Here is a 24,088-nt window from a genome sequence, read left to right as displayed (position 1 = left end):
CCTCACCTGAGATTTCTATATTCCAATGAACTCACAGATCCAGTGCCTATTCGTTATCCTTCTCTGGTAACATCCCATGTCATTAAATTCTGTACATTGTGTTTTAAGAAGAACACTGACAAATTAGAGCGACAGATAAGCAGCATTATGAATGGACTAGAGATCATGACATTCAAGAATAGATTGAAAAAAGTAACTGTTTAGCTCAGAGAAGATTTAGGAAAATATAATAATTGCACTGGCCATCCTACAATCTCCTCAAACACAACATATTCAAAAATGAACTGATCTGTCATCCCTAACCTCTGTCTCATGTCATTGTTTCTCCCAATGGCACCGCCCATTTACTAAATAACCTGTGCTTGAAAATCTGATGTTATGTTTGCCTCTTCTCTTTCCCTCATATCTCATAGCTAATCAGTCACTAAGTCTTCTCTTTCTGTTCTAGTTAGTGTCTGTCACTTTGTTCCTGCCTCTAATTTCACTGCTAATACCTTAGTACAAATCTTTACTGATTACCTAGACTATTCCACCAGCCTCTCAAAGAGTTCTCCCTACCTCTCCCTCCTTTTTCTAATCCAAATAAATTTCAAATATTGTAGGCTAGCCTTCAAAACCTCCACAATATTGCAACATCCTACCCTTCTAGCTTTAGCACTTATTACTATCCTTCATGCATTCTGGTCAAATTAGATTATACATTTCCCCTTGAATATACTATTAACTTTCTGGCTACCATACGTTTGCTTATATTGTTAACTGTTCCTGGAACGTCTTTCCTCTTCTTTCCCTATTTCATTCAAGCATACTTTAAAAACCTCCTCCAATATCTTTTCCCCAATTCTTATATTCAATTCTGACCTTTTCTGCTTTGAAACTTTTATATGGCTTGGTTCCCCATTTCTCTAATTTAATAAGTATTGCTACAGTTTACAATTATCTCTGTGTATATATTAACTTCTAGAATTCTGTAAGTTTCTCTAGGACAAGGATTTTGTCTCTTTGCTCTCATCTTGCACCTCACACATACTTTGCATATAGTGGTTGCATGATGAATGTTTGTTAAATTTGAATTTGAATTCTTTATTATTTTCACTTATCCTTTTACTTTCTTTCTTATGACTAAGAATCTTTAAAAAATCAGATTTACTTTTTTAGACAAAATCTTAGACTTAACCTTTTAAATAATTTTTGTCTCTATAATTAATGTAATTAATTACTATAGTGCAAGATACATAACATACTTGTCCAGAATCCAGAATAGATTTCAGAAATCTGACAATATTCACCATAGTCATTTCTACATCTTGGTCAAGGCCTTTGTAACACTTAGATTTGCAGAAAATTGGGACCAATAAGTTTTCAAGACTTAGATTTATGACATGAGAACAAACTGTGTTGGTTCCTTTCAAATGCTATCAAAAAAAAAAAAAAGAAGATAGAAAAAACTAAACACATTCAGCAAAATGTTCTATCATTAAACATTAACATAACTCTTTTTTTACATGACATAGTTCAATCTCTTCCCAATAAATGATTAATTAAAATTCTCTTACCATAACCAATAATTTTTCTGGAATTTTATGATTCATAATTTGTGCTGTGTCATAATAAGCCAAGTCTTGAAACCAGTATTCATGAAGTTCAAGTATTTATTGTTTTTTATTGCTTCTTAGGGAGGTGTTTTTATTTTTTTATAGGATGCCAAGTGACACGTGTTAACAAAGGTTTAAAAGTTTGAAATAGTTGCAATAGGCACTCCACTTGCTTCAGTGAACGACACAGACAGCATTGAGGAAACAGCTTCTGAAAACAGAAAGATTTTCAAATCATCAACTGTCAGAACAGCAATGGATACTTCTGCTTGCTCTTCTAATGCTACCATTTGTAATGGTACATCCTGTGTTTTGCATGAGAAGAATCCCAACGAAACTCTAAGTGTCATCCTGAGTACTGTTATTACTATTATGTTAGCCTTAGTGATGTTTTCCATGGGTTGCAATGTGGACCTTCCAAAATTCATCTCTCACATAAAAAAACCATGGGGCATATTTGTGGGCTTCCTTTGTCAGTTTGGAATCATGCCCCTTACAGGCTTTCTCCTCTCCGTGGCCTTTGACATCCTTCCTATCCAAGCTGTTGCAGTGCTCATCATAGGCTGTTGTCCAGGAGGAACAGCTTCCAATATTTTGACTTATTGGAGTGATGGTGACATGGACCTGAGGTAAGAGAAACAAACTATTAGCTTATTGGAATCACATTGTATTTGTCATTTTAGAAGTCTATGTATAACATGTTGAACTCTGAATGAATCTATCACTAATCTAACTCTTGATTAAGATATTAAAACAGGGCAGGACATGTGCATTTCTTTGTGCTGCTGACAGGTTCCTTGGCTTCAGAAGCTGATCTTGTTGTCATCTTTGTATTAAATACATTGTCAATCGTGAAGATTCAGTCACTGGGAAGGAAATCATAATTTCTGAAGGAAAAGGCCTTTTTCAAACCACAAAATACAGTCAGTGAAAGATTTTAATATCAGAAAATGGTGGGAAATGATGGTGGTAGTAATAGAGAATAAAAAGTATGGTCATACTAAGTTAAAGTAGTTGTTAAGAAACAAACTGTGATGAGGCAGTAAATAAACTCACTCTTCTAGGTCAATTAGTCTTGTCTTTGGAGGTAAAATCTAGGGCAAAAAACCCTTCTTTAGGCGGGAGGAGGGGAAGCTACAATTTGCTTCTTTCTATTTTAATTGTGATTACCTTATTCTAAAACAAACAGAAAATGGTTTCTCTACTTCCCACAGAGTTACATAAATTGCAATATTTGTTCAATTCATCATATTCCAGTCTGAACTAGCTTTGGAAAAAAACTAATAGAAATAAGATGTGGCAGTAGAGTGAATAGATCAGGAATTTTAATGTCAACAGCTTGAATAGGCAAAAAATTATTTTTCTGTATTGAACAACATACCATTCCCTTTGAAAAATATGCATTTATACATAACATCCAGGTGTTAAAGTAATATGAGCTTATCAATACCATATAGTAGGCAATCAGGCCTCTTAATCACCAGCTACTGTACTCAGGAGAGAGGATTGAAAATGTATGAATTAGATCTCAAAAAGCAGAAACTGCAGAGTATATAAATGTGCATGCCAAAGACAAAATGCCAAGTGAGGAAGAAACTGGTAGCTAATTCTACAAGCTTTGTCTTCTCTCCTCTCAGCTCTGTCATCACTTCTTCCTGCACCTTTGGGTGAGAAATAAATCTATTTCTTCAGGTCCCACCTTTTTCCTCCAATAAGGAAACATAATGTCTACCTCGCTACAGAATTTCTTAGTAAGGTTTTATAAAAGAAAAAGGGATAGCTATTATGTTCAACATATATATATATATATATATATATATATATGTGTGTGTCATTTGCATGAAAAGCCGTTGTGCCAAGAGATATCTAGACCAGTTTGGCCTAGTGACCAGTCTATTATCTTAACTGATCCAGCCTGATTGGAATATATTTGCATGAGAATGAAGAGCTAGCACAACAAAACTGTTTTCTCAGAAAAATTGTAATATTTCACTGAAATAGCATAGTTTTCCAATTCATGCATTTATCATCTCTTTGGAAGGGTAAAAAAAAAAATCTCATCTATTATAAACACCTTTTGGATGATGGGAGACTGATATATTTTATAATAGGAGTGTTTAACTTCTTTTTTTGGGGGGATAACTGCTGACATGGCCATTCCTTTCTGGCAAGTATTTTATACAATCTAATCAAATGTCTCTGAAATAGTTGTATATTTTTTAAGAAAAATTAAATGGTTTTCTAGAAATAAGAGACAATATTAATATAAAAAATTTTAATATCAATATTTAAAAAGAAATTATAGAATGCCTATGTAACATGTTCTAGCTAATAAATTTAGTAAAAAGATTTTAAAATGGGAAGTTAAAAAGAAATTTGTAAAAAATTCAGATATCTCTGATAAGCATGATAGGCAGAATATGGAGCTAACTTACACAAATATCTAAGACCAACAGTTACTCCTCAATGAATGGATGAAAAAACATGTTAAGTATGGAGGACCATACTAAGCTCTAGGGACACAAATACAAATGCCAAGACAGCTGTTCTCCTGGCATGCTTACATTTTATAGAAGAGACAATACACAGGATCAAGTAGTAGCCACATATGGGAAATTTGTTTCAAAAAGTTATGGAGATGGTAAGTGATAAAAAGATGAAAAAAAAATTCTCAAAGGTATAATAAACTGTTAGCAAACATTTGAAAAACTCTTCCAAATCGCTGATAATAAGGAAAATCCAAATTAAAACAACTCTTAAGATTTCACTTCCTATACAAACTTGCAATGATGACGAAATATGGGAATAATCACTTTTGGAGTAACAGTAAAGAGGCACATTAGTTTATTGATAATGAAACTATCAATTAGTGTGGCCATTATGGAAATCAACTTAAATATGCTACAAAATGACACAATCTTATTACAAGACATATATTTAGGAGGCATATTGAACTTCTATATATACCAAAATCTTCATAGTAGCACTTTGGGGTATAGCAAAAAATTGGAAATGAAGATATCTATTAATTGAGGAACAGGTAAACAAGGTCTTACCTTATTACTTATCTACATATAGTATAATTAAGGCAAACTTTACCCCAAGAAGAAATCTATGAAGGCATCTCACTCTTCTTTGTAGGCATGGGAGAAGGATTATTAGTATGAAACATTGTATATTCTGCTATATCAGGTGAATGTGTTGATATTGCTGAATTAAATTTTCTTTTTTTATTCTATTACAAGGAATTACTTACTCAAGAGGTAATGGGAGAGTGGTATATTCAGCAATATTCAGCCAAGAAAATATGGGATGCTTTAAGTAACATGTTCTAGCAAGGACATACTTTTTAAATATAGTAAAATGTTTTTAAAAGGAAAACAAAATAAATCTGTGAAACAGAATTCAGCTTAAACCATTTATTTGTGTAAGCTTCTTAAGTAATCCAAATGTGCATTGGAACAATAATGAGAAATTGAGTGCTAGATTAATTTAATTTGAATTATAGACACAGTATTGGAAAAATATCTTAATCTCCTAAAGAGGCTAATAGCATTTCAAGTTGGAAGTGATATTAGAAATCTTTTGGTCCAACAGTCTTGTTATACTTAAAAGGTAACTAAGCCCCAGCTAGTAGAAGTTTGGCTAAGGCCTCACAACCAGGACACCACAAGGTTACTTCAAATTAAAGTCCCCTGACTTCAAATCAAGTGCTTTTTCCACTATACAATGCTATGTATGACACTGAATCAGAATGTGCCATCTATCTGGATCTCAGCCAAGAGGGAACCTGGCCTACACAGAACTGAATTTCCTCATCTATAAAATGAAGGGGTTGGACTAAATAATCTCTAAGGTCACTTCCAGATCCAAAGCCTATCTCCTTATGATCTACTACAATCAAGAACCAGGAAGTATCCTTAAAAGATCTCAGTGTAACCAAAATAAGTGTTATAAAGTCCATATGGTATAACTTATACATTTGACTCATAGGAAAACCCCTTACAATTTCACTCAAGGTTTATTTTTTCTTCTTTTATATATAATTCTAAAACCTGACTAGCTGGTTTTCTAGAAAGTTAAAATCTGTAAATTACAAGGATAAGCATCTTGCTAATAGCAAGAAAGAAAAGCTCCAAATTAAGGGAGCTAGAGAGAATACCATAAAAAAAAGCAAATGAAAAATAAAAACTAAAAGGTCAATAATTATTTATTTCTATATAGCCCTTTCAACTTTATGAAACTTTCTTTTCTCATAACAATTGAATCAGGTAAACAATGCAACATATATTTAATACATATGTTATTAACTCTTTTACATTCAGGGCATCTGAGGCTAAGAGAAGTAATATGATTTGCCCTTGGACATATGGTTAATAAATGTTTGGACTGCAGTTAAAATCCAAGTCCCTTGCACTCTTTCCCCTATGGGACACTCAGCAAAAGTAACCTTAAGATACCCAGAAAATTCATTTACTGAGGGAAATGGAAAATTGAGTTTTTACTGTCATTCAGAAATAAAATTCATCCTAGAACTTCATATTTCTGTATTCAAGCCATCACTGCTGTGACCTTCTGTGCTTCCTGCTACTTTATACTCCCATTCCTCTCTTCCTGACTTGCAGTTTGTAACAGGAAATGCAAAGATGGAGTCAAAAGGTTGCTGCTCCCTAGCCCATGGCTGCATAGTAGAGTTATTTGAAACCCTTACTTCCACTTTTGAGTCAAATATCTTTTCCAAAGCTTAAGTTTTAGAGCACCTGTGAAAAATGTGAAAGAACTGTTTTAAAAATATGCCTGCATATGATATAATACAGTAATTCATATAACTTGGAGATGATTTCAGGAAATGGCAAGCTATTAGGGATTTCAACCAAATGGAAACTGTTTTGAAGAGAGTTAGCTAGAGATGGTTGATTAGCATTGTGTAATGGTACCATTCAACGGAAATGTAAATCAGAATATTAGAGCAAAATATGTCACTGAAAATTCTACATGACAATTCATTAATATTTCTTTTTCTAACTCACTGTGTCAGAGGATAAATTCTATTATCAGATAAAATACTTCTAAGTTTGGGAGCAAAAGCAAGTATACAACCAGATATTTTTTTACTTCTCTGGTTTTCAGAAGAAACCACTCCAGCCTTTTTCCTTCCCTGACATTTACACCTAAGACCTGTCATATATCTTCTCTGACTTTGTAGGTGTTGAAAGAGGTATAAAAGAAGAGAAAAGTTTAGCTTCCCTTAGTTGGCAGAATCAGGAAAGACTTAAATACCAATTGACACTTTCTACCTTTGACATGTACTATTATCTTTCTTTTCCTTCATCTCAATTACTCCTTGAATAAGCTATATTTCTGTAGCCTTTCCTTTGACCCCCACCTTTGATTTATTCTTTCTTTTCCTTCCATTGACTAATCCATTCGTTTCTATTATTTGTTATTACTCTTTCTCTTTCTTTGTGGATTCTGTATTCTGTTTCATTTTCTCTTTTTGTTTTTTTCCCATCTATGTTGCTAGTGTTTTAATTCTTTAGGACCTTTTCTCCAATTTCAACGCCAACTTTATTCACATAAATGTCCATCATTTGACCAATAAACAAGCATTTGTCAAGTACTTCTGTTGTATCAAGCACCATACTAAAAGAAAAAAAAAACAAAACTAGTCCCTTCTCTCAAGGAGCTTCCATTATAATGGGAGAGAAGACAAATAAATCAGTATGCACAAGATAAATACAAAGTAGATAGATAATAGCTTTAGAGGGAATAAAAGTAGTTACTCTTAACTCTTGGCCCTAGCTCCTTTCTTCAGTCCCCATATTTAATTTTTCATTTTATATTATTTTATTTCCTTTTTTGTTTGTTTTTATTGTTCTGTGTCCTTTCCTCATGTCTCTGATCTACACATGCTAAGATCTCCACTCAATGACCACCTTCTTCCTCTTTAGCCTACCTTCTCTTTTGATACTAACAGATCCCCTTTTCTCTCTCCATTTATTTCTTTCCACACACTTGTTAGCTAATGGTTAATAGAGCTGTGGTGCATGACTTTTTTTTCTCTTTTTTCTCTATCTTTTAAACTGCCAAACCCCAACTCTTGCAGTTTAATTCAAATTATGAATTCTTCTCCTGTCATTCAGGCAAGCCCTCTCCTCCTTAAAGTTCCTCATTTGTGCCTTATAGATTTCTGCAACAATTCTATTCAATATCCTCTCTTCCCAATTTGCTATCATTTTCTTTTCCCCCATGACCCATCTCATCCTATCTCCCTCTCGATCTTAGTTATAATATATTTGATGACTTGTCTCATTCCCATTTCTTCTTTCCCACAAATCTGCAAAGTATTTTTCTGTCCTCTTCAAATCCTTCCATCCTTTTGCCACAAAGCCCATCAATAATTGAAGACCCTAGAAAAGAAAGCAAAAAATAAAAATAAAAAAGAATTAAGCAGAGAAATAGAAAAAATATCCAAAAGTTTCTTATTTCATGTCTTTTTTTGTATTTCATATCTAAATGGAGTTATTCTGTTATCACAACAGCTTGTATCACTCAAGAAAACAACCATAATAATGGATTTCATTATCTCTATTACCCATATTCATTCTTACTAACCAATTCTTCATAATATTAAGTCTAATTATACTTAACTGAAACCAAAAAAAAAAAAAAAAAATGAACCAAGAAAAAAGTTATTCCTAAAAATGAATGAACAGGAAGGACCATTATCCTGAACAACACCTCCCCCACCTCCTTAGACACTACAACTATTATATCATATGTATAGGGAACTCTACCAATCCAATTTGCATAAGGGTCATTGGATAACATTCAGTGATTCCAAGAAGACCTAAAATCCTTCAAAGACCAAGTAAATAAAGCTTTATGATAGAATTCCAGGTACCTAGTGAGTAGGAAACTTAAGTTCTTTGAATATATCCTATAAGACTTCAAGGTTAAGTGACTTGTCTAGAACCCACTTTACCAGTATATATTAGAAATGGAATTTGACTTTAAGTTTTGTGGACAGCTTCCTATTTACTATTCCAAATACATGCCTCTTTCTTCTCTTTTTCTCTGTCTTTCTTGTTCTCTGTTTCTCTCTCTCTCTCTCTCTCTCTCTCTCTCTCTCTCTCTCTCTCATACTCATACACACATACACAAATATTTCTGTTGAACTGCCCATATATGATTAAGTGAATTAAAATTAAAATGTTCATCTTTACTTAAAAGAAACCTCATTTTGCTTACCTTAATGCAAAACTACAGAGGTCCATTACTTAAAATTTATTTCTTTTTGCTGATTTGTGCACATTTAGGATCTTTCCTTGACATATGAACACATAAACACTGATACATACAGCAGCATTCTATAGCCATCATGGTTTGTTACATTCTTGTGTCCCACAGCAATAGAGAAACGGAGTCTGCTGTCATTCCTAATATTTTTAGAATTCCTGCCACTATGAGAGACTCTCTTCCAAATAAAGTAGAATAGTTGTGGAGTTAGAGCCAGAAGAAGTGTCCATTTCAACTTCAATCCTTGCCAGCTGTATGACTCTGGGTCAGTCATATAACCATTTGGAAGCTCATTTTTCTCACCTGTAAAGTTATTATGATAATACTTGCAATCTTGATTACATTAAGTTGTTGTGAAGAAAGTATTTGGTAAACCCTAATTTCCATATGAAATGAATATTAGTAGTTCACAATACTGTAATGAAATGATTGAACCTGGATATTTGTGATAATAATTGTGAAAGTTTAGCCTTTAGAAATAATTATTTAGGTACATCAGAGGCTGCATGGCAATAATGCAGCAACACAGTTCTCATAGCAAGTTTTCATAGTTCAGTCATACATGCACAATTTCTCACAAAAACATACAAATTCCTAGGATTGACCTTATAAGGTGTTCTGAGATCTGAGGAGTTCTAGGAAAAATCCCTCGGGCCAAAATCATTTCCCTTCTACTCACCAGGTGCCAGGAATTCTATCATAAAGATTTATTTATTTGGTCTTTGAAGGGTTTTAGGTCTTCTTGAAATAACTGAATGTTATCCAATGCCCCCTATTTAAAATACAAATGCCCCTGGCAGAAGTAACACTAAACCATTACTCTCCTGGAAATGTGTGCTATAAGTTTCTATGGAACCATATGCCACCACCAAAACACAGCTGTTTTCAAGATACTAAGTGCTAGCAGTGGAGGAGAGCTGTCCACAGCTGAAGCTCGTTCAGAAAATCAAGAGAATTCGCCAACTAGAGTGCAGAAGTGTGCCAACAGAAATCATCATATTGAGTGAGGCAAATTGTACTCATACTTCTTTGAATGAGTTCAAACCTGTTGGGAAAGCAATTTTCATAAATTTCTGCTTGATCTGTAGACTTTATTTTCCTATTTGATCCTTAGATTCTGATATTGCCATACTGTTAACCTTTACTTGGAGATCTTGGACATACCAAACATCTCTGGCCCTTGCCAGCTTCTTTCTTTGTGGTTTGGATTTTTTTCTCTAATGATCCTCCTCTTATTTCCAGTGTCCCTCAATGAATTATCACCCATACAGACTGTCTGCCCAAAATCAACCAGCTTGTATTATGCCAGATAAAACACTACAATATACAATAACAGTGAGCTAGAGTACCTGATTGAAAGTACTACTGGCCTTGCCCCTTCAATGAACCTGGATAGCAATATAGTATGCTTTATTCAATATCAGATATCAGTGCTCTGAAATTTCATCTTCTACATTGCTCTTTATGTCTATAATTTAATTATTTTAGCATAAAAGAACTTAGAGCTTGAAAGGACATTACTGGGACAGGTATGTGGTGCAGTAGGTAGAATACCAGCTCCAGAGTCAAGAGGATCTGAGTTCAAGTCCATCCTCCACTTATCTACCAAAAAAAAAATTAATGAATAATTCAGCTGACTCCTGCATTTCACAGAAAAAGGAAATAGGTCAAAGGAAGATGAAGCAACACAATAGAAGTCCTGTATGGATATGGATAGAAATTTAGATTTGGCATCAGAACACCAAGGTCTGAACCTTGGCTATCTAACAATATAGACCTGGTGTACTTTTGAGCAGGTTAGTTAATCTTTGGGTCTTGGTTTCCTCATCTACAATATTAAGAAGTTATATTTGATTATCTCTAAATTCCTTTCCAGTTTAGGCTGTAATTAACAACTATTTCTTTCCATTTTTTATTTAGTGCACATTTAAAATATACACGTATATATGTGTGTATATATAATATATATACATAATATACATATAATATATGTACATAATACACACACACACACATATATATATATATATATATATATATATATATATATATATATATATATATATTTGTTGTCCTCCTGGGTGGGGGAGTAGGGGTCCAGAAAAATCCTTTGGTACCAATGTGAAATGAACTAATACTGAACTACATCTAGAATTTTGTCTGATATGAATCACAATTATTTTACTGCTCTGAGACCAATTGCAGAGAAAATGGATCAAGAAACTCTGGGAGCTTTGTTTTGTGTGCAGGTATTTTTGCTTAAGCCAATACTTCCTTAGCAGCACATGAGAGTAAAATATCTCCTAGTGAAGAAGTGATAGAGTAGAGAGAAGAGGGAGTAAAACAGGAAGGAAGAAGGAACCAAATAAGTACATGCCATATAAAAATATTTTGCATATCAAAGGATGCTACTGCTATTGATAATCTCATGTTGAATGTTGTATATAAACTGCAAAGGAGGAGGGAAGGAAGAGATTTTCACTTGAAAAAAAGAATGGGAAAGATTCAAATTAAATAAATGTGTCCATTTCTTCACAGTATCAGCATGACAACATGTTCCACAATGCTTGCCTTGGGAATGATGCCTCTTTGTCTCTATATTTATACAAAAATGTGGACAGATTCTGGGTCAATTAGAATTCCTTATGATAGTTTAGGTGAGTTGGGTATTTTTTTTTCTTCCATGTTATACTTTAATGTTTTTCTAAACTTTGTCTATTTTCCCCTTCCCTAATTTTTCTAGATGTGTTTTACTGGTCTTTTATACTACATTCCTCGACTTTTAAAGTATTTTTAATATAAAGAAAGGACTATAGATTCCTGATAAATATATATATATATATATATATACACATACATATATATGAATACATGTATAGATATAGATGTAGATAGACAGACAGACAGATAGATAGATAGATAGATAGATAGATAGAAATGGCTATATTAGATAGATAAATAATCTGGTATAGCAAAAAGAACAGAGAAAACCTGGATTCTAGTCTTGCCTCTCAATAACTACATATGTGATCTAAAATACCTTACTTAACCAGAAAAAGCTTTATATGGAGATAAGTGAAAATTGATTATTAAATTTTCAATATGAACATTTACTCCTCAGAAATCAGCAATTGCTATAAATCAGAGCTCAGTTCACTGCTTAGTAAAGCAGATTAAACTCAAAATATCTGGTAATAAAACATTTCCTTGTATACTCCAGAAGAGATTAGCCTAATCAGTAGTGCAGTTCTCTCTGGTTTGCAGTTGTTATTATTATTGTCCTCATTATGGAAGAGGACCATGATATCAAGGGATTGATGCCATGACGTGAAAGTGAATTGGATTTAAGTGAGGGAGGGCTGTGCAAGGTCACCTGCCTCACTTTCCCCTGCAAAGCCAATGGATCCAGTGGGAAGATATACATCAGGAAGACTGGAGATGATCATGGATGCAATAAAAGGCCTTGGCCTTTTAAGCTAAGGTCCACAAGTCTCAGTTTGACTGTGGCCACACCCATTTCATGATTAAGGCTAAGTAGCAATTGAGGCAAAGAATCTCATTTTTCACCTGATCCAAAAAAAAAAAAAAATCTAAATAAAGAATGAATCTAAGAGAGAAAACCCTCAGGGTTTCTGGTCAATCTGATTTTAATTGGTTACCAATAGGTCCTAGACCAAGCTACATTTGGTCATTGTTTGGTCATTTCTGGTCTGCTAGACATAATTTAATGGGGAAAATGTCTTTCAATTCCAGAATTAATGATAATTGGAAATGAAGCTTAAAATTTGAATATCCGACCAAAATAACACAAAGCTTAAACCCACACTAAAATATAAGTAAATAATATCCAATCTTTTTTAACAGTAAGTTTTGATAGAAAGAGAAGAGATCATGAAAATACTAGGCCTATGAAGGGAAGGGGAAAACTATAGCAGGGTGGAAAATGGTGTCTATACCTACTAAAGACAAATTTTGCCTACTTTAAAATTTAGCCTAATTCTAACTCTAGATTCAATGTCTCAAAATTTTGTTCCATCAACCATCGAATAGGAAAAATAGATTTCTCAAATGACCTAAGGATCCTTACAACTTAGGATAAAAAAAGTTTAATAATGTGAAAGTATTTTTAGAATGTTTAAGGCTCTATGATTATAGAAAGTATTATTTCAAGATTACTGTCATTTAAGACCATTTTCAAACATATAAGAATCCTCTACAACTCATCAAATGAAATGAATGAGAACTCTGACATTCTCTCAACCTAAGTCGAGAAACTGCTCTGGAATTTTCACAATGCTTTGTTGGAGTCACAGGAAAGTAGTGAAGAAAAGGACTGAAATATAAATATCACACATAAATCTTAATCCAAAGGAAAAGGCTATATTATATAAATTCACCAATAAGAGCTCCTAAAATATTTTTCTTTTTCATATACCTAGAATCTATGACTCATGTAATCTGCCACTAGGTCAAACAACTGGACTAAAAAGCTAAACATTGTAGGTTCAGTTCTCCAGTGAGTAATTAGCTTTGGTATATGTTATAGTAAATGTTCTACCCACTTATGCATTTGAGTGTTCATGAGACAGACAAGAGAAAGCATGTATGAATTATCACTACTACAAGCAAAATTATTTAAATGATATGCCTTGTCAGTAATTAGTAAACAAAGAACTCATGAATGGAAAGCTCTATGTAGAACATGTATGAATTGTGTATGGTGCCCAGCACAATGTAGAAATCTAATAAATATTAAATATGTAATAAAATTGGAATCCAAGAGAAAACATACTATATGCAAAGCATCTTAAACCGTGGTTTTCAAGCTTATATGCAGTCTTATAACTGAATGTGGGAGTTGCAAAATTATGTTTTATTATCAGTAGATGTTTAATTTGTATACCTATTTTATATACCTATACCTATAAGGTATATATATATATATATATATATATATATATATATAAAACTTAGCATATACTACTACTAAGTAGTAGTTACCGGGATCACATAAAAAATTCTCAAGTGAAATGAGATCATGAGTAGAAAAAAGTTTAAGAAGCCCTGGACTGTAGAACTATCATCACTAAAAATACACAGAAAACAACTATTGGTTGTACTTTGTCCTTCTCCATTCTTTTTCTCCTCTTCCTCCCTTTCTTTTCCCCAATTTTCTTTCTTCTTATTTCTTTATTCCCCCATATTCCTTTTTTTTTCCTTTTTAATGACCTGCCTTAAATCTGCCATTAATATTTACTTCTATTTTGAAAAATTCAGGGCTAAACAAGGGACTGATCCCTGTTTAATCAGAAAAGATAAAAACTAAAGAAAGTGCTTTTTTCCCCTTTGTACTGGAGTAAATCTTTTCTATTACAGCTTTGCTTACTTTAAGTAATGTTCCCAGACTTAGACTGCTTAGAATTTGCTTCTAAACCTAGGTACAATTTACTACTAACAGCTATAAATTCTCTGTTATTTCATTATTACATTTTGGAGCCCTAAAATATTTTAAAATAAATTGAGCACCACAAGAAGAAAAAAATGTAGGAAGAGGGAAGAAGAGAAAGAGAGAAAAAGAGAAAGGGAAAGAGAGATAAGAAAAAGGAGAGACTAAAAAGAGAGAAGAAAATGAAGGAGATAGTGATAGAGGAATAGAGAAAATAAGAAGATAACATAAGAAAACGAAGGAAGGAAAAGTAAAGAGAAAATGAGAATGAACATATAAGGGAGGGATAGAGAGAAAACAAAAAGAGAAGCAGGGGAGGGGAAAAAGAAGAAGGGAATGTGAATACAAGAAGCTGTACCTACTATAACAGAAGCAGCAAGTGAACAAATGGCTATTGAATAATATGGGAAACAAACTGTATATCACAAGAACAGCAGTAAATTGAACACAGTGAAATTGAAGTATACCTCTGTTATCTGGCTGGGTGAGCACATAGCTGCAAAGAATTGTAATTACTTGAGACATTGCCAAATAGATTATCTCAAGAAAAATGTAAAACATGTTTTCCCTTCTAGTCTACCACTTCTAGGTCATGGATTTGAATGTAGCTGAGTCAGTAGTGTCCCGGAAGTCATTAGTGTGTAAAAGTCTTAGGAATGCCCTATAAACTCAAGCTAATTTTCCATACATTATTCTTGCACTTCCAAGAACAGGATTTAACAAAGAATAAAAAAAAAAAAATAGCATTACCTTTAAAGATGATACTGGAGTCATGAAAAACTGTATCTAAATTCTGCCTCAGATTATCCATATGACTCTAAGGAGGTCTTCAATGTATGTCCATGTACAGATTCCTCATCTATTAAAAAAAAAAAGACCTCTAACATCCTTTGCAGCTTTCAATTAATGATGCTCTGATTTTTCATTCTAGGAAACTGAGTTCAGAATCAAAAGGAACTCCCATTTCACTCTCCTTTTAGAAATGCTAAGGACCAGCTAAAAAGCTTTTATATAACTGAATCTAGATCAAAGGCAATGCTAAGGAAAGGTAATATTAAAGCCTAGAAAAGAAATAAAATATCTATAAGGAGAATATTTATATTCCTAGCATTACTTATTTAATTCTCTTAATACCTGAGAGATAAAGTGGTTTAGTGATTTGCCCAAGATAGTAATAGGAAGGAAAAAAAGTATAATAATTAATAAAATGTAAAGCACTTTAAAAAAAAATCTCATTTTATCTCCCCAAAAATTCTAGGAGTTAGATGTTGTTATTCACTGTGCCACCTAGTTCACACATTTAAGATCTGTGAGAGGAATGATTCAGTTCTTCCTGATTCAGAGTAAAGCTTTCTATCTATTGCCATCTATCTACCTATCTACCTCTCTAGCTAGTTATCTAGCTATCTGTCTATATCTATCTATCTACTACTCCATATTACCACTGATAACAGTCAAAGGATCATAGATTTATAACTGAAGAAGACCTTAGATATAGAGAAGAAACAAGAAAAGTTTCCTAAATCCTTTCAAGTTCTTCTTGTGTTTTTTTTTCCTCCTGTTATGTCTTTTTCTTTCTTTGCTATCTTTGCTCTTAACAAAATTTCCTTTTTTTTATTTCTAGGTATTTCTTTAGTTGCTCTCGTTATTCCCATCTCTGTAGGAATAGTTGTCAAACAAAAATGGCCAAAGAAAGCTCAGATCATACTTAAGGTAAGAGTCCTATTCAGTATTTCCACACCAATAAATAACCAGACATCATGAGGGAAATTATTTTTTCTTTAGCACCACTAAAATATTTTTTATCATGTTAAATGTTTTTCTGCTGAGGGGAGAATGGGGGATCCTAGAAGCTCCCCAGACTGCATTTCTATGGAAACAATTTTTTTATCAATATAACCAAACTATATTTCCATCATTATATATGAGGAAGTTATTCTTCAATGTGCAAAATAGTGCTGACATTTTATTCTCCTTAAACTAAAAATCCAATATATTTTATGGAAATGAAGGTATTTCACATGAAATGTGAATGAACATGAAAAGTGTTTGATATTTTATTGGGCTTCCTACTTTCTGAGAATTTGGAGGCAAAATCTCAATCACTGAACTGTATAATAGGAATAGAAAAGGAAGTAAGTGACTAACTAGGCTGTGAAAAATTCTTTTCCAATCAATTCCCTATTATCCATTACATCTTTATAAAACAGATAAAAAAATGCAACAATAAAAGTCTATAGTTTTCACCTTTATAGTTTTCAAAACACTTTAACATACATTATTTTATTTTACCTTCAGAATGCAAGTAATATAATTCCATTTTACATATGAAAAAACTTAAATTTAACAAAGGTTAAGAACTTTGGGAAAGTTACATAACTAGTTAGTAGTGGAACCAAAATTAGAACTTATATCTCTTAAATTTAATCCATATGGTTTCCACAAATCCTTCAATGTCCGATAGCTTATGAAGGCTTCAGGAAAAAACTTAAATGTCTTTCCTTTTTCTAAGGAAATGCTCAATGTAGCAAGAGTTTCTAATAATGTTCTAAAGTTAATTGAGTTTCTTCTGAAATTAATGATCTTTCTGTTGCTAGAGAGAGATCTTCCATTCAAAACTGGATTAAAGTTTATTCATATGATAGAAAGTTTATTCATATGATATGAAGATATTCATATTCAATTCATCTTTTGAACCAAAATTAACCTAGATTGTCTCTGAGATCTCTTCAAACTCTGTATTTTTAAAATACTGAGATTAGCATTTATAACCATTCCCAATCAAGTGACCTATTGAGTAAGATCTATACCCTGCTTTCAGCTAAATTGGAACCCTAATAATGTTCTTCAGTTTTTGCAATCTAGTTTAAGAATAATACAGAGAAACAAGATGAAAGAGAAAAGCAGTATGATAAGGGTTTGGGCTTGGAGTCACAAGAGCTGAGTTATATCTGACTCTGCCTGCTTAGTATCTCTGTGATCTCAATCTTAACATCTCTTAACCTCTATTTCCACACAAAAGAGTTAGACTAGATGACTTTTAAGGTTCCCGTCAGATCTAAATTCTATGAATTCATGATCTTTTGGCTAGCATAGATATCATCTGCAGAGAAATCTAACAAAGTTATTTGACAAAAGTGGGAGTAAAATGAAGGAAAAATGAAACGGGACACTACCAAAATAGTGAAATGGCAAATATGGGGGGAAGGGGAAGGGAAGAGAGAGATAAATTATAATACACAAACTGAGCAATTATCTGTAGACAATTGTACATGAACTACTTATCTATTTTAAGAGAATCTCAGAGTCCGGTCCAATCCCCTATCTAAGGTATCAATCCACTCACTGGTTCCCTCATGAAAACAAGGAACTAACTTCAGCATCTTAAATAGCATAATTTCAGAAAATGACTTTTTAAAAACACCTTTAAAGACGTAAAAAGCACACAATTGTTCAGGGCTAGAATTTTGGTCTCAGCTTAATTCCTGTTGCCCCTTGAAATAGAAATTTATTATTATAATAGTACTTTGAAGATTATAAGACACTTTACATACATAATCATGTGTAATTTTCACAGTCATGCTAGTAAATTTCTTCTTCCCAAAGACATTGACTAAGATTTTGGGGATATATTCATACCAGTTTTGTATTTGATTTTCTCATCCTCCTAGAATTTCTTCAAAATTTGTTTAAAAATACTTAAAACTTTAAAGGTAGGCTGCACAACCATTAGCATCCCCATTTCACAAATAGGGAAAATGAATTTTAGTGAGGTAAAGTGACTTGTCCATCAGAGAAAAGAGCTCAGAGTCAGTGCCAGGAATCCTATTTCTAAATTCCACTTTCAATTATACCATTCTGCCTCTAAAAAAAAACTACAAAGGATTTATCCTCATGACTTTAATTTTGACAAGCTATGTATTTGGATTTGATTATTTGGATTGATTATTTGCTTTTCATATAGTTTGTTTTTCCTTTTTTTTTTCAGATTGGTTCCATTACAGGTTTAATTCTCATAGTGGTCATAGCTGTGACTGGAGGTATATTGTACCAGGGTTCCTGGATCATTCGTCCTAAATTGTGGATTATAGGAACTATGTTTCCTTTAATTGGTTATTCAATGGGCTTCTTCCTGGCTTGGATAGCTGGTCAGAACTGGCAGAGGTACATTTGTTTTGTTGCATGTTTCTTGGAGATAGCTCCCAAAGTTAATCTATAATTCAAAATATAATGATCTCTTCTTCTCACCTATTACCCCTAAGAAAAAAATCATATATATTCCTTGATTATACCTAAATATGTAAATGACAAAAAAAATACTGACTTATTCTGGTTTGATTCTTTTCTTTTGAATCATTTAGCACACTATGCAAAGTCACACTTTTATATTTCTATGCATTTTCATTCTCCAGCCAGGAACTTGACATAAAACCAATTAAGGGAACACTATAATTAAAGGCTCTTCCAGACAACAGGAGGTCATAGAAGTATCATCACTAAAAGATGCTGCATGCTGAAACTTGGGATGTTGTAGATGTAATGCTTGCTCACAGGGAGGAAGAGATATTTCTTCTAGTTCTCCTCTATCTGAACTAGGAGTAGGGGAAAAAAAGCTTTCAAAGTTGGTGGAGAGTCAAAGTTGAAAGAAGTAGAAGCAGATTACTAAAATAATAAAATTTAGCATTTTCATAGTACTATAAGATTTGCAAAGTGCTTTACAAACATTTCATTTCATCAGTCACTTTGGGAAGTATGTGTGTTCTGGTTATCCCCATTTTGCAACTGAGGAAACTAATGCATGCAGCAATTAAGTGATTTTTCCAGGGTCACATAGATATTAAGTCTCTTATCAGAATTTGAACTTCCTAACCAAGTCCAGTCTTGTATCCCACTGGTCCAAAGAGAAGTGAATAGAAAATTTTGCCATAGACTTTCTCCACCAGAATAGATTTAGAAAGAGCAAAGAACTAAGAAAGTAGGGCCTGTCAGTCCTCTCATCTATCAATTTAGGGCCCATAATTGACGAATTCAATTTAATTTAAAAAATAACAACATCAGTTACACTTATGTGCTCTCCACATTAATTGAGAACATAGTAGAAAAAGGCAAAATGACGTCTAAGCCATGTGGAAATATCTATAGAAATGAATCTATGTTTTTCATCTATATATATATATAGTACTTCAAGTAAGAATGTCACATAATGGAGCAAGGACTAGACTTGAAGTCAAAAAGATATGGGTTTAAATTCTATCTTTGATATATATTAGCTGTATACCTATGAGCAAATAATTTATCCTCTCAGTGCCTCAGTCAATTATCTGAGACTTATGTGGTAAAAAGGGATTACTTAGAGTTCCCTTCACTAATGGTGTGGTAAATATAAATTTATAAATATATGGATAAATATGTGTATTTATATAGATGCATGTACATTTATGTATATACGTGTATACAATTAATATTTCATAACTTTGAAAAATTAAAATATTATCTGAACATTTATTTTAATTTACTTTTAGATGTCGTACAGTGTCTTTGGAAACAGGAATGCAGAACACTCAGCTGTGTTCAACGATAATACAACTGTCCTTCAGCATTGAAGAGCTTAATCACATTTTTACCTTTCCTCTCATCTACAGTATTTTCCAGCTTGGGATGGCAGGAATACTCGTAGGAAGTAAGCAATATTAATCACTATACTCTGACAGTCTTCTTTCAAAAATCCTGGAATTGCCAAAACTGAACTTCATGCATTCCTTGGTTTGGGGCAGTTAGTTTTGCAAACAAACATGGGGCAAGGAGGAGAAAAGCAGCCCATAATATTATTATAATTGCCTGATATCAGTCCAAAAGGTTCCAAGTTTGGCAATGGGTTCCATTAAGAATTTTACATGTGACATGTAGCATCCTGTTCTAAGTGTTTAGGGAGGTCACGCTGTTCCTAAATATTGCATAAGGGTTCATCAAAGAGAATTTGACTGATTGTTCTGTTAAGTCCAAGATCGCTAAATAAATAACTGTCTAGGTATGTCAAGGATATTTTACCTGGAAACCAAAGCTGTGTCTACAAATACAAACTAAATAAGATAAATGAGGAATGAATCAAAACAATTGGGCATCCCTAAATCCTACATTTCCCTGAAATCCACATGTACCCACAATATGTTTTACCTGAATAAATTCAGAACCTTCCCCTGATTGTCCATTAATCCCTGACCTATTTAGGTGATTTACCCTGGATCAAATAACTAGAATCCAAGGAAAAATATGAACTTCAGGTCCATCTCAAGACTCAGCCAAAGCTTTACCTACTGAGCCCACCTTGCAATAAATAAATCTGAAAACCAGTCAGTTAGCTGTCCAGCCATATCTGACTCTTCATGACCCTGTGGGCCATAGCACAGCAATATTGTCCATGAGGTTTTCTTGGTAAAGACATTGGAGTACCATTTCCTTCTCCAGGAGTCAGGAAGAACTGAGTTCAAATCTAGCCTCAGCTACCTTACTAACTGTGATCCAGAGCAAATCATTGAATCTCTATTTGCCTTGGTTTTCTTCAATAATAAAATGATAATAATAACAGCACCTTCTTCACAGGGTTTCATGAGGCTTAAATGATATAAATTTATAAAGCATCTATCACAATGCCTGGTACATACTAGATGCTTAGTAAATGCTTGTTCTCTTCCCTTCCTATTATTTCATGATATATCCCAGTTCATGCTCACTTCACTGTGGGTTCAATGTCTCATTCTCCACACTTCTCCACCTCTTCACCAATGGTCCCTCACTTTCTTTCCAGCTCTACTTTAATGCTTTGTCTTCATCCATGATAATGTATGTTCCTTGAGGGTAGGAACTGTCTTTCTTATTCTATTTGTTATCTCCAGGATTTAGCACAATGACTGGTATATAGCAAATATGTAATAAATATTCTATCACTGATCTAATCTATCAATTATTGTGACTTAGAAATCAACTTACTTTCTTGAAGGCTATTCCAGGAAAATCCAGTCTCAGACAGGTCCTACAAAACTTACAAAGCATTTACTACAGGCTTGAAAAATAACTATTTTTAGAAAGTATCATCTCTAAAAGTTGTCTACTAGATGATAGATTTTTTGACCACAACAAATTATGAAACTATTTTCTAAAGCATGAAGAGAGTGAGCCATAAATTGGCATATTAATTGATGAAATCATGGATTTTTTTTAAATATATAGAAAAGGAGGAAATAAGAAACCATTTATTAATTTTAAACAGATATTTTTATCCCCCTTTTACAAAAAAGGGAACTAAAACAGTTCAAAAATAAAATTTCTCCATTACCATAAGCTAGTAAGTATCAGAAACAAGATTTGGACCTGACTTCAAGTCTAAATATTTATCCACTTCACCACCCTCTATTAGAAAAAGCATTTAACTGGTAAATCTGGAGAGCTAGGTCTAGCCAACTTTGGATATCTCACCTCACTTTCTTTATCTAATAATTAGATGATTAGATAAAGTAATTTCTTAAAGTTCCTTCCATATCTGCTCTATATCTAGCGTAGGCTAAAATAGACTCATTTTAGTCCCAACTCCTTTACTGCTTTGGGACACTGAGAAAATCAAATGACAATGTTTTCTACCCTTCTCACATCTTCATAATAAGATGAATCATTATAATTTCAAGAGGTATTTGCATTCAGAAGTTTTGTCCTTTTTGCAGAAAAATCTAGAAAAATATTATTTTTATAATCAACAAAGTCCCATAGACCAAAAGGATTTTCTTGCTTACAGTTTTACATGAAAACTATGCTTAAAGTAGTCATATGAATGGCCCATTCATTCTCACATGTCACAAAGCAGCTCTGTACTGTATGCAAAAGTAGTTCAGGATATCCATGCATGAGCTTCAACACCAGTGCATTCTCAAAGGTATTCCCAGTTTTCAGAATATTCCATGACCTTTCAGAAATGCAAAGTGTTTTTGAGTGAAAAGTCATGTTCACAATCATATCCTGGAATATTTTGCAGCCTATCATCAATGCAGCCTTCTGTTATTAATCTTGAATGTCTTTGTGTGTGTGTGTGTTTTTTTTCTAGCTTATGTCTTATACAAGAAATGTGCTGACAAAAATAATGTAAAATTTGTAGAGAGTGACAACAATAATACAGAATCTGATCCACCCATTGGTATTCAGAATGGAGTATTTTCTCTGCACGAGGACTAGGCTTCAATGGAAACTGAAGATCTCCAAGGAGGATACTTTTTTTTTAAAAAGTATTTGTTTGGGTAAAACATTTGACTAAGTAAAACAGTTAAATTTAAAATGTGATTTAAAATCACATTTAAAATATGATTGAAGCCACAACTTGAATTCTGTGATAACTTACTGGTGGCCCTGTGATGTTACAAAGATTTGTCAAGAACAACTAATTTTAATTTCTGCCAAGAATAAATATTCTAAGGGTCACCAAGAAGACCTTCTAATGATTGCACTACATTGCCTCCTGGATAATACTTTGAGTTTTTTTATCACCCTGAGATGAGGACCTGATATTTTATAGAAAGAGAGATATGCAATTCATTGTCGCTAAAAAAAATAAATAAATAAAAGCTACAACTTATGATGGGGACAACCATCTGCATCCAGAAAGAGGACAATGGGGACTGAATATGGATCAAAACATAGTATTTTCACCTTTTTGTTGCTGTTTGTTTGCATTTTTCTCATTTTTTTTCTTTTTGATTTGATTTTTTCTTGTGCAACATGATAAATATGGAAATATATGTAGAAGAATTGTACATATTTAACATATATCGGATTATTTGCTGTTTAGGGGAGGGGATGAGGACAAGGTAGGGAGAAAAATTTGGAACACAAGGTTTTGCAAGAGTGAATGTTGAAAACTATCTTTGCATGTATTTTGAAAATAAAAAGCTATTGTTTAAAAAAAAAGTTACAGTATTTACCTGAATGAAGAAATGAACATACCTATGATATTTTTAAACTATTATTATTCAAAGCTTTTGCTTCAAATCAAGATAACCTGTCAGAGAACACCACAAATCAATATCTGATTTTCCTGCTGAGAAGTGGGGAGACAAAAAAGAAAACCCAAACTGAAGCCCCTTCCAAGAACAATGCTTTAATATAAATGAGTATGACCAGAATTCATTTGATTCAGCAAACATTTATTGACTGTCCAGGACATAAAATTAGTGGTGTACTCCTACTCTCCATCCTTTGCTCCACTTCAAAAATATAATGGTCTAGACAGTATGTTTCAAGAGACTAACAAATCTAACTATATATTATATTTTTTATATATTAGAGAGTTTTTCATATTGTAAGAATGTAATAAATGTGTTTTCCTTCATTCATTTATTTTGCAGAAAGTTTTCTGAATTTTTGAGTCTTCTCCAAGTACAGTATGTTTCTGATGCTACAGAAAAAGATATGATATGAATGTTTTATATCAGCCAAATGATCAACACTTATTAAATATCCACTATGTCTAGAGCATATTAAATGCTACTATCATGGAAAGTTGTGATAGAAGTTGACAGCAGTGACAGCCCTATAAGAGATTTCAAATTAATGGCAACAAGGCAAATTAAACTAGGAAAAATAAGGAATAAAAAACATCTAAATGTGGATGTGAAATATTATAGGTATACAGTGATATAAAAAAGCACTGGATATAACAAAAATGGAATGATTCAGGTCAGAAAGAGTTTAATGAGGAGGTGACCAC

The 24,088-nt window shown here is 33.0% G+C and overlaps 1 protein-coding gene across 1 annotated transcript; it reads left to right on the top strand.

Moving 5' to 3' along the window:
* Positions 1–1,747: 1,747 nt before the first annotated feature.
* Positions 1,748–22,617, top strand: SLC10A2 (solute carrier family 10 member 2). Its single transcript, XM_003765754.4, has 6 exons — positions 1,748–2,224; positions 11,433–11,551; positions 15,965–16,053; positions 18,329–18,504; positions 19,863–20,020; positions 22,433–22,617. The coding sequence occupies exons 1-6, from the start codon at positions 1,851–1,853 to the stop codon at positions 22,558–22,560; spliced, it is 1,044 nt and encodes a 347-aa protein (XP_003765802.1). The 5' UTR covers positions 1,748–1,850; the 3' UTR covers positions 22,561–22,617.
* The last annotated feature ends 1,471 nt before the right edge of the window (positions 22,618–24,088 follow it).

The sequence above is a fragment of the Sarcophilus harrisii genome, chromosome 3 (assembly GCF_902635505.1).
Source record: "Sarcophilus harrisii chromosome 3, mSarHar1.11, whole genome shotgun sequence".
Classification (NCBI taxonomy): domain Eukaryota; kingdom Metazoa; phylum Chordata; class Mammalia; order Dasyuromorphia; family Dasyuridae; genus Sarcophilus; species Sarcophilus harrisii.
This window is presented reverse-complemented; position numbering and strand designations above follow the sequence as displayed.